A 12,511-nucleotide genomic window follows, 5' to 3' on the forward strand; every position below is an offset into this window, starting at 1 on the left:
ACTTAGATCTGAACCACTGGTTTTAGGATAATTTAGCTCTGTCCATTTCATGCCATTTCCAGTGTTCAGTGAAGCTGTAACACAGAACTATTTGCATGCTAGTTTCATACCCCAATTTTAGGTATGCCTGGTGCTGCTTCTTCAAATGAACCAGAGTTGATCTCCCAGCTTAATGTTAATGGCAGAATAGGGAATACAGTGGGCCATGAGGTTACAGATTGTGATGGAATACAAACTGTTGCCAATGGCCTACGGTGCTTCATAGATACCCTGTTTTGTGTTTCAGGATCTGTTCAATCTGTCATGTTTAAAACAGTAGTAGTGCCACACAACACTAAACAAGTCATATTGCAATAGAAACTTTGATTCTGTTTCTCGGTCGACTGATGCTGCCAGACCCATTGAGTTTTCCTGTACTTTCTGATTTCATTATAGGAGGTTTCCTTGTCTATGTTTGACCTTATGCCATGAGACTTAATGGGAGTTGAATTCAATATTATGGACTCCCAAGGCAACTCAATCCTAACTGTATATCATGCGCTGTCACCTCAAGTGATTGTGGTACCTAAGCCATTCATACTCTTAGAATCATACCATACTAACAATGTCAGGGATTTGCTCAACCAATTTGTGAGACAGCTTTCCTAATTTTGGCACATGATCCCAGATAATACCACTATGCTACCTCCCCAATGAAATACCATCTCACCAATACCATCACTCAATTTCAAAAGCCAACAAAACTCCAAAATAGTAGCAAATTATTTTTGAAGTCTGCAAGAAATCAAATTTAAAATCATATGATGCAAGAAACATGATTAGACCCATTGTACTTGTACCAGGTCTCTGAAATCTGTCAGTCATCCCACTCCCTGGTTCTTTCAACGCAGCCCTGCGCTTTTTCCCTTTCAAGAATCAATCAATCCAATGCCTTTCTAATGTTACTGGTATCTGCTCCCACCAACCTCCTGGACAGTGCATTCCAGATTACAGTCAATTCTGAACACACACAAAAAATAATAACTTCTTTATCCCACTTTTGTTTATTTGTCAAACCTAAATATAATTCCATGAATAGGTTTAAACTAATATTTTGATACTGAAAATCTTTTGTCATAGAAAATACAGATTTTTATGGGAATGTAGATGTAGTTTAGTGTAACTGCTGATAATTGAGGATGATTGTGAAATGAAAAATAAGCTAAAACTTCACAATTCTTTAATTGTCATTTTCTCAATAATTTTTTTTCATATAAAACTCATTAAATATGCAATTACTTCTTTATTTTAAGATTGCTGCAAAATTCTGTGACAAAGTGTTCACGTCTACATTCAAACCGTGGTGAAGAACATATTTCCTTTGGAGTGCAAGATACACTTTCTTCATCTCAGAAAGTTACAACCCAATCTGAAAGAACAAGACAGAGCATGAACTTCTATGGCAGAGATTTTCCTTTAACTCAGTATCTCAACTCAGAAAGCAGTCAACCTATGACCAACCATGTATGTCAAAATAACTTTATGCATGATCCTTTGGCTCAAGGTGAAAACAATTTTAAGATAAATACTGCCTCTACAAGAAGTAACATGTGCAAAACATCTGTTCTGGGAAAGAAAAGTGTTATTCAAAACAGAAAAAATGAAAGCATTTTCACACAACCAACGGCCAATTTATTTGAAGAAGCAGTGGATAAAGATAATCTTGAAAATAATTCACGTGACAAGCATTTCCTAGAAAGCAACTTAGAGTTCAATGTTCAGGAAAACAATGGCTTTTTCAGAAGTTTTGAGGAATCTTGGAGATCCTTGAAAGACAGAGGAACAGGTTGGTATTGCAAACTACCAATTGCTAGCTAAATCTGTTGTGTCATGACCACTTGTTGGGCAAGGCTGCATAAGTCATTATGATTCCAGGCAGGAAATTATCAAGCTCCTGAGTGAGGAAGGATGAACTGGGTCCCTGTGTTTATTCACCCACCCTTCAGTTGGTCCCGATACTGTTAATTTAAAAAGGGTTCCTTCCTTTATGAATGCCTTTCTCCCAGACCAAGCAAATGTGTTCCTCAACAGGGTCCAGAATCCAACTTAACCAGGCTTGAGTTAACAAGAGAGATTATTTCTTCCAAAACAACAGAATAAATAATAATGCACCACATAGACACAGATTAGAAATAAGAAGCAGCTCCAAAGAAAGATCAAAGATATAATGATATTGTTTGAAAACAGCACATAGTGGAATGTTGTGGCCACTTTTATGGGTGTTATATGCAGCACTGATATTGATAAAGTGAAGGATTGATTTCAAGATGCTTAGCTTTGCAGATGTGCTGAGAAGCTTTCATCCTGATTCCTTTCAAAAGCGGTTTCACTTGTATCACTTAAAGTGAACAGTGTCTTTTCTTTTTATACGTCAAGTGCAGAGGTGTTGAATAGCTATCCTCAAGTAATGATTTTCATAACACAGGTCCACTAACACACCGATTGGAGCTAAAACTGCTTTTTTGACCCTTTTCTTACGTATTCTTGAAAGCGGAAGGTATAAAAATGTTTGCGGTTTAGGTCATAATCTGCGAATGACTTTCTGCTGGCTGTAGGGATGGGAATGTGAATTAGTCCATTGTTACTTATATAGCCGCAACAGATCACAACCCAGTTTGTTTTAAGGTCATAAGAACTTATGAAATAGGATCAGGAGTGGGTTATTCAGCCCCTTAAGCCTGCCCTGCCATTCAACAGGATCATGACTAATCTGTCCCAGGCATCAACTCGTCTTTCGTACCAGCTCCTCATAGCCCTCAAACTTCAATATTTCAGAAATCTACCTACTTCCTCTTTAAATGCTTTCAGTGATCTAGCCTGCACAACTCTCTGGGGTAGAGAATTTCAGACATTCACCACCCTGAGAAGAAATTTCTTTGCAACGCAGCTTTAAATGCGTGTCATCTGATTCTGAACTATGTCTAGTTCCAGACTCCCCACTAGTTCAAACAACTTCCCAACATCTACCCTATCAGTTCTGGTCAGAATCTTTAGCTGTTATTGATAAGTGAATCTCTTCATCCCAGGAATCAGCCTAGTGAATCACTTTTGAGCTGTCTCCTATAAAGGAAATATAGTGCCAATATATCCTTTCCTAAAGACAGGATCAAATGTGTACACAGTACTCAATGTAGACTCACCAACACCCTGCACGGTTGCAATAAGACTTCCTTGTATTTAAACTCCAGCTCCCTAGCAATGGAAGACAAAATTCAATTTGTCGTCTTAATTAATTGTACACTTGCATGCACATGCATATGCAGAAGAATACCTAGATCCCTCTTGGTGTACTTTTTGGAGTCTCTCTCCATTTAAATAATAGTCTACCTTTTGATTCTCCCTACCAAAGTGTATGACTTCTCACTCTTCTACATTAAACCCCATCTACCATTTTTTTGCCCATTCACTCAATCTAACTGTGCCCTCTTACAAATTCCTGAAAATCCCTGAACCCATATATCTGGTTGCTTTCCTATTGCAAATTTTACCCAGACTCAGCTCACTGTTTGGATAGCTAATGCATTCATAGTCAAGATAAAATTCGAAGATTTCAGGCAGTGGCATATTTAACATTGAGATTCTGGAAATCTGCCAACTCATTTCTGACCTTCCTACCTTTAAAACAAAATTCATCTGCCATTTGCAATAACTGTTGCTTCAAGTAAATTGATTATGACATTTGGGAAGCATGGTGGGTTTCTGGCCAGTCAGATTAATAACAATTAAAACAGTCAGTGATGCAAAAACTGACAGTAGAAATGGGAGGGCATGAGTGAGTAAGTAGGAGGGAGGGGATGTGTGAGTACATGGGGAGGCTGGTTTGGAAGAAATATGTTTAGGTGGAGAATCATCTAATCAGCTGTAACAATGCCAAGAATTTGTTTCAAAGCTGAGATTAAAAAAACTTATATTATGTGTATACTGAAACCCAGTTCCTAAAATTAAGAAAGACAGACCACCACACTGCATTGGATGGGGACATGTACATGTAAGTTTTGCCTTGCCAATAAAGTTGCTCTTGAAAGCCAGTTGCGGGGGTGATTTAAACCTTAGATATTGACATATACAAAAAGTAATAATGCATTGATCAACATCATTTTCAAAATTACAAACAGTACATAGTATCAACATTTTAAGAAGCAGTAAAAGGCCATGCTCCAACTTTTAAGTTGGAAAAGATATCTTGGAACTTTGAAGCCTGGCCATAGTTAGTAATTTACAAGTGTCCTGTGTACAATATAAAATACAAGCTATTTGGTGGCCTCAATAAACCAGCTTCTTTTTGCACACATGTCCTGTTTTTGAGTTCAGGTTTCAATATACATAGGTTCTGAATCTCTCAGCAATTTTAATATCAACCATTGACAGATCTTCTGACACTAGACCTGTAACAATATGGAAGTGTTAGCCATTTGGACACTGTAAACTTTAGGCCCTGTTTGGGGAGATTTGCAACTGTAGTAACTGACATAAAAATCCATTGTATGAAAAACAGGATTCCATCTGCGTTGTTAATGCCATACCTGCACCAATAATAGGCTACTCCACAGTATATAATGACATCCACTCATGACCGACCACCCCATATGCCTTTGTTAATATTTGTCAGCTGCTCTCGAGCAATATTGTTGGATGGCATTTAAGTTCTACTTGTGCAGTTTCAACAAAAGATTACTTAAATATATATTAAGTAAGCACAATTTTGGTAAGGAGTTACAATGCCCTTATTATTGCAGTTCTTAACTTTGTGTACAGTATTTTATGTAAATAAGCATCATTTTGCATGATGCAAGAAGTTCAAGATGAAGGCCCAGTACATCTGACATACTATCAAGAATAAACATTGCCTATTTCTGCTATAACCAGAAAATGATTGTTCATGGCAGCACAGTGGCTCAGTGGTTAGCCCTGCTGCCTCACAGTGCCAGGGACCCAGGTTCAATTCCATCCTTGGGCAATTGTGTGGAGTTTGCACATTCTCCCAGTGTCTGCTTGGGTTTACTCCGAATGCTCCGGTTTCCTCCCACAGTCCAAAAATGTGTAGGCTAGGTGGATTCGTCATGAAAAATTGCCCATAGTGTTGAGGGATATGTAGATTAGGTGGGTTATAGGGAGAATGGATCTGGGTGGGATGCAGTGAGAGTCGGTGTGGACTTGTTGGGTTGAAGGGCCTGTTTCCACACTGTAGGGATTCTGTGATTTATGATTCACAATCCAATGATAACTGTTTCCAGTTGATAGCTCCTTATGTGAATTGATTTTTTTCAGTGCTGAATGGTTCATTTGAAAGTAGTCAATCTCCCAGCTACTCTCCAAAAGAAACGGACAGTTGTTGTAGTGTATTTTCTGACTTGGTGAGTATACAACACTATCTTATAGAACTCTGTGATTACTCAGATATGTTTGAGAGTCTATGGTAGCAATAGTAGCCATGAGTGAATGGGTAAATGTGCCCTCTAATTTTTTTTGTTTTGGGCAAATTATAAACTCTCTGGATTCTACTATCTTTTCCATGTCTAGTTTATACTTCAAAAAACACTGAACTGCTGCAAAGTTGAGAGTGGCCTGTTTATTCCAATGCACGGCACATTCTGGCATGCATCTTACAAGGAGCAGTGGTCATGGTTTGGGTTTCAATGGATAAATGTGATATCAGCGCTGGACATAGCACTTGTAACTTTCAGATTTCATCAATTGTGTGAAACTATAGTTGGCAGGATTCTGACTGAGTAACTCCCGTGTATTCTGTGGAAGAGAAGAAACTCAGGATTTCCCTAAAAATGCAGGCACAAAGCAAAAGCATACTGCATGAATTGTATCCCTATTAGGAAACTATAAAATGAGCAGTTGTAAACTTCTTCAGCACAATCTGTACTTAAAATTATTTTAGTGAATCTATAATGACAATACACTGAAACATCTGTAATGAGAGAACTGCAGGTGCAAATTTGTCAGGGATTATTTGTCATGTAATGGGAATGGATGTGATTAGATAAGGTGATGTATAGCATGATGCAACAGTGACATCAATATCTTGTGCAAGAAGCCATGAGGAAAGCACAGAATAGCCTTTACTGTCATCTTAATGATGATGGTCTAGTTTGATTAGCTCCAAGGGTCATTTTAATTAAAACATTAAGACACAGTATAAGTTAAGCACACATTACAGCAATCAGATGACATGTGCTGACAGTCTGGAAACCTGCAGCAGACTAACTTGCAGGCACTCACAATGTGGCATACACATTGTACATGGAGTCCTCAAAGGTGATTTCTGTTAAGGGCAAGATATACTTACAACTGTACTAGTGAAAGATATGCTTACAAAGAACAGTATTATCTGCAATAATATAAATAAGTGTTAAGAAATCTGCTAGAATCAGGTAGCAATTATTCTTAGTTAAGGGGAAATCCTTACAGGCCACAACCTACCACAAAGGAGAAGGATAGCCATCTCCACAGTGTATAAGCCACGTGGAGACAAAAACCATTGTAGCAGTGGTGGACACTCCTGTTTTGACACAAATTGAGAATATACAATGAAATCAGTGATATTCAAGTAGAAAGGTTTCAAAAGAAATAAAGAAAACTAGAAGATTTGCCTAGCGAGGTGGCACACTAAAAGCTGGTAGTGAGAAGCAATCGCTGACTCGTCGTCTAACCATTCAAAAATTCTGAAGGCCCGCAGAAAGGTCAGTCATTTGGCAGAAGCAATTCCAAAAAGTATCGGACAGTGGCAGGTTTGCAGGCAAAACAGCAGAAACACAAAGTTGTGTATTGCTTTATACTTTTAGGTGTACTACTGATGACATCTATGAGACAGTGGGTAACAGGATATAGTCACACTCGCCAAGTCAGTGGGTTTGGTTGCACAATTTCATCGCCCTGCTAGGTAACATTGGCAGTGTGCCTCCAGTGAAGTGTCAGTGTTCTCTCCCGCTTGTTATTTATATGCCTCGGTTTGCTGGGGTGGTTGGTATTATTTCCAGTTCTGTTTCTCAGTAGTTTGTACACAGAGTCTAATTCAATGTGTTTGTTGATGGGGTTCCGGTTGGAACACCGGGCCTCCAGGAATACCTTGGCATGTCTCTGTTTGGCTTGTGCAATTATGGATGTGTTGTTTCAGTTGAATTTGTGTCCCTCGTTGTCTGTGTGTAGTGAGAAAAGTGAGAAATGGTCGTGTCTCCTGGTGGCTAGTTGGTGTTCATGTATCCAAATAGTCAATTTTCTTCCGGTTTGACCTATGTAGTGTTTCTCACTGTCCTTGCGTGGTATTTTGTATATTAGCCCAGTTTTGGTGGTTTTGGATATGGGATTCCTTCCGTTCGTCAATAGCTGTCGTAGGGTAGTTGTTGGTTTGTGGGCTACTCTGATACCTAGGGGTCTGAGTAGTCTTGTGGTCATCTCTGAAATGTCCTTGATGTATGGTAGGGTGATTAATGAGTCTGGTCGCGTTGTGTCTTCCTGTTGTGGTCTGTCTCGGAGGTAATGGTGGATTGTGCTTTTAGGGTATCCATTCCGTTTGAAGACTCAAAATAGGGATTCCTTTTCTGCTTTGCACATTTCCGGGTTGCTGTAATGTATTGAGGCTCATTTAAATAGTGGCACGGTGGCTCAGTGGTTAGCACTGCCACCTCACAGCGCTAGGGACCCTAGTTCAATTCCAGCCTCGGGCGACTGTCTGTGTGGAGTTTGCACATTCTCCCTGCATCTGTGTGGGTTTCCTCCGGATGCTCCGGTTTCCTCCCACAGTCCAAAGTTGTGCAGGGTGGGTGGATTAATATACTAAATTGCCCATAGTGCCCAGGGATGTTTAGGTTAGATGGGTTAGACAAGGGAAATGTAGGGGTGGGATACTCTTCGGAGGAGTGGTGTGGGCTTGTTCGGCCGAACGGCCTGTTTCCACACCGTAGGGATTCTATGATTTTTTAAATAGTGTCCTGATGGAGCGCCGTTTGTGGGCGTTGGGGTGGTTGCAAGTGTAATTAGGTATCTGTGTGGTCTTTCTATATACGCTAGTCTGAAGTTCTCGTTTTTGCGTTCTGCCATTATGTCCAGGAAGGGTAGTCGGTTGTTGTTTTCTTCTTCTTTCATGAATTTTATCCCAGTAAGGATATTGTTTATGTGTCAGTGGGTTTCTTCTAGTTTTGTGCGTTTAATAATCACAAAGGTGTCATCTACATTACAACCCAACCTTCGGGTCCGATAAGTGGGGAGCGCTGTCCGTTCTAACCTTTACATTACTGCTTCTGCAATCAGTTCTGATATCGTGAACAACACTACTCACTCTACCTACTCTTCCCAAGAATTCCTCAACATGATCAAGGACACCAGCATAGAAGAGGACGAGATAATGATATCCTTTGACGTAACAGCACTATTTACGTCCATAAGCATCGACCTAGCCAAAGAAACAAGTGCCACACTGGACGAATCAAGTAGGAGGCAACCCAGGACACCAACATCATCAATAAGGACACCACATGAAACTACTAGATCTGTGCCTCACAGCCCACTTCACCTTTAACAACAGCATATACAAACAAATCAACGGAACACCAACGGGATCCCCAATATCAAATGCAACCAAACCCACTAGCTCAGCGAGCATGTCTACAACCTCATCCACAACTCGAGCTACAACTCTTCTCAAACTTTAAACAGTAGGTAACAATGTCAAATCCATTCTACAGGCAACATGCATTTCATAAATGTGAGATTTTTACCAAATTACATCTAGTCTTGTTGAATGCATGGGTTAAGGTGTCAGAAGTGAAGCTTTAGCCACTGAGTTACCAACAACTTCAAGCAGCATTTTACTTTCACAGTGGGTGTTGCAATCAACGACATTTTGAAGAAATGAGAAGTGAAATCTCCTGCTTCCTTGGGCTGTACCAAAGGTTTGACTACACTAAAAAGACTGTTTTAGTTCTGCTACCGCAATGATCCTACATTCATGGTAAATGGTGTGTTTTATGAGACAGTTGGGCTGTAAAGGTTAATAACGAAATTTAGGAGTTGCTGTGCCTACTAATACATAAATTACTGTTTCCAGAAGGAGCTAGGAGGTTGTAGTTTGCTGTTAGTCAGTTCTATAGTGCACAACCATAAAGCTTAGATCTAGTTACTATCTCTTAGGAGGTAACAACGTATCATAACTAGTGCTGATGTGGTTAATCAGTCTTCTCATTTGTTATGCAATAAACTTTGTTAATTACGTGTGCACCTTCTTCTGCCAAAGACTTAATAATGGTTAATTCTTCAACATCTAATACTAGAAATACCAGTCTGCAGGCCTTACAAGAAATGTTGGTGGCAGCATATCTACCTTCTTTAAGTAGATGCTACTACCACCAAGTGTCAGCTGTAGGTATCACTTACAACAGAGAATTTTGGGAGACGAACAGAACAATGTGAAGATCTATTGTAACCAATTGTGCACCATTAATCTGCTTCACCTTGATGCAGATTGCAAAATATAGGTGTTTTAACATCCAAGACCCTTTTACTTTAAATATCTAAGTTCCAAATAACAATGGAGTTCTCATTTGTGCCTGACCTATAAGATCATAAGAAATACGAACAGGAGTAGGCTGTTCAGCTCCTCAAGTCTGCTCTTCTGTTCAATACGATCATGGCTGATCCAATGACACTTCTCACATCAACTTTCCTGCCCTTTCCCTATTACTCTTGATTTCCCTACTGATCAAGAATTTATCTGAACTTTAAATATACACAAGGACTGTACCCTCACAGCTCTCTGTGACAAGGAGTTCCAAAGGTATTCAACCCCCAACCCCGAGAGTAGAAATTCCTCCTCATCTCAGTCTTAAATTGGTGCCCCTTAATTCTGAGACTGTGCCCTCTGGTCCTAGACTTTACCATGAGGGAGAATGTCATCTCAGCATTTACCCTGTCAAGTCTCTTAACAACCCTTTATGTTTCAATGAGATTACCTCTCATTTTCTAAATTCCAATGAGTAGAATCCCAACCTTCACTCATAATACAATCCTTCCATACCAGGGATCATCCTAATAAACCTTCTCGGAACTGCCTCCAATGAAATAATACCTTTCCTTAAATAATGGGACCAAAACTGCTCACGGTACTTCAGATGCTGACTTCCCTGCTCTTGAACTCCAACCACCTTGAAATAAGGACCAACATTTCAATAGCCTGCTGCATCTTTGTGCCACCTTTCTGCAAGTTTGCTCTACTTAAATAATACTGTTCTTTTGTTCTCCCCTCCAAAATGAACAACTTCACAAATTACACTATTTGCCAACTTTTCACCTACTTAATTAATCTATGAATATCTCTGGGTAAACTAGTTTGTTTGTATCCCTCTCACAACCCTTCCTTCTGATGTATTTTTGTGTCATCTGCAAATTCTGCTACAGTACATTCGCTTCATTCCTCCAACTCATCAATATATAATTATAAACAATTGCAGACTCAGCCAAACCCCACAGGTTACAGGTGGCCAACCTGAAAAAGAACCCTTGTCCCCACTTAGGAGTAAAATTACTGCAAATGCTGGAATCTGAACCGAAAACAAAAAATGCTGGAGATCACAGCAGGTCAGGCAGCATCCATGGAGAGAAAGCAAGCTGACGTTGAGTCTAGATGACCCTTCAGAACTAAACTGAAGTAAGGAGGGGGCAGCATTTATACAATAGTGGGGGGTGGGATGGGAAGGTGTTGGAGTGCCCACTTGTCTGTCCTTGGCATGCTGCAATGCTCCAGTAAATCACAGCACAAACTGGAGGAGTAGCATCTCATCTTCAAACTAGAGAGTTTACAACCTTCTGGGCTTAATATTGAGTTGAACACCTTCAAGTTGTGAACCCATTCCTTCCCTTTCTTTTAGCTTTGCTTGTTACATTCTCTGTCACCCTCTCTCCCCTCCCCCACTTCAATGGGACTGTCTGTTCTTTCCAGTCTGGCAGTTAGATACATCATTGTTCTACCATTCTCACATTCTGATTACTTAATCTGAACTGTCAACATCCTTTCTCCCCCAGCACTCCAACATCCTCCCACTATTGCATAAATGCTGCTGCATCCATACTTCACTTCAGCTCTGAAGCGTCATCTAGACTTGAAACGTTAGCTTGTTTTCTCTCCATCGTTGCTGCCTGACCTGCTGTGATCTCCAGCATTTTTTTAATTTTCAGCCTTTATCCCCACTTGCTGTTTCCTGTCCATTAGGCAGTTCTCTATCCATGCCAAGATACTGCCTCCAACAGTGTAGGCTCTTATCTTATGACTTAACCTTTTGTGAAGTACCATGTCGAATGCCTTTTGTAAATCCTAATACAGTGCATCCACTGGTTGCTCTCTATCCATGCTATTTGAGACTTCGTAGAAAAATTCTAATAAATTAGTCAGACATGATTTCACTTTCATGACGCCATGGTGACTTTGCTTGATCAGATTGGGATTTCCAAATGACCTTAATAATTGATTCCAATACTTTGCCAACAATAGATTTTAGGCTAATCAGCCAATAGTTACCTGCTTTTTACCTCCCTCCTTTTTTGAATAGGTGTGTGACTTTGACAGTTTTCCAAAGCTCTGGTATTTCTCCAGAATCCAAGGATTTTTGGAAAATTACAACCAATGCATCCACTCTCTTGGTAGCTACCTCTTTTAGGAAACGAGGATGCAAGCCATTAGTAGACTTACCTGCCTTTAGCCCCATTAGTTTATCTAATGCTACTTCTGCAGTGGCGATGATATGTAATTACTTCCCCATATTCTTTAGTATTAATGGGATGTCTGAAGTACCTTCCATCATAAAGAGTGACGCAAGCATCTATTTAACTCCTGTGCCATTTCCTTGTTCCCCATAGCTATTTCCCTAGTTTCAGTTTCCAAGGGGTTATGTTCGTTTTAACCTCTCACTACCTCTTAATATATTTAAGTAAGCTCTTATTGTAAGTTTTTACATACCTCTCTAGTTCGCCCTCACAGTTTATTTTTCTCTTTATTATCTTTTTAGTCCTCCTTTATTGGATTGTGAATTTACCCCAGTCTTTGGGGCTATCACTGACTTTTGCCTCTTTCTCCTTAACTTCCTTGGCTTATCCCTCTCTTAGAATCTTTCCTCCTTACTGAGAGGTATTTGTGCTGAGGGTCATGAATTACCTCCTTAAATGTCTGCCACTGCTTGCTTAGTGTCATTCTGGCTAATCTATCCCCGGTTCATTTGAGCTAATTCAATCCTCATGTCATTTGTAATTCCCCTTGTTTAAACTAAACACAGTCATTTCTGACCTAACAAGATACAAAAATCTAGTACTTAAGAAATTAGTAAAATATATTGAACAAGCTTTTATAAATACTTTTTTAAAAAGCACTGAAGACAATACGGAGATAACAAGATGTAGAGCTGGATGAACACAGCAGGCCAGGCAGCATGAGAGGAGCAGGAAAGCTGACGTTTCGGGTCTGGACCCTTCTTCAGAA

General features: G+C 39.8%; 1 protein-coding gene across 1 annotated transcript in view; it reads left to right on the forward strand.

The window, feature by feature from the left end:
- Positions 1-12,511, forward strand: part of LOC125485755 — a 103,639-nt gene that overhangs the window by 86,085 nt on the left and 5,043 nt on the right. The window contains exons 7-8 of the mRNA XM_048610123.1: positions 1,293-1,825; positions 5,308-5,393. Of these exons, the coding sequence (XP_048466080.1) occupies positions 1,293-1,825; positions 5,308-5,393 (619 nt within the window). The remainder of the gene's footprint in view (positions 1-1,292; positions 1,826-5,307; positions 5,394-12,511) is intronic.

Source organism: Rhincodon typus, chromosome 22 (genome assembly GCF_021869965.1).
Source record: "Rhincodon typus isolate 14 chromosome 22, sRhiTyp1.1, whole genome shotgun sequence".
Classification (NCBI taxonomy): domain Eukaryota; kingdom Metazoa; phylum Chordata; class Chondrichthyes; order Orectolobiformes; family Rhincodontidae; genus Rhincodon; species Rhincodon typus.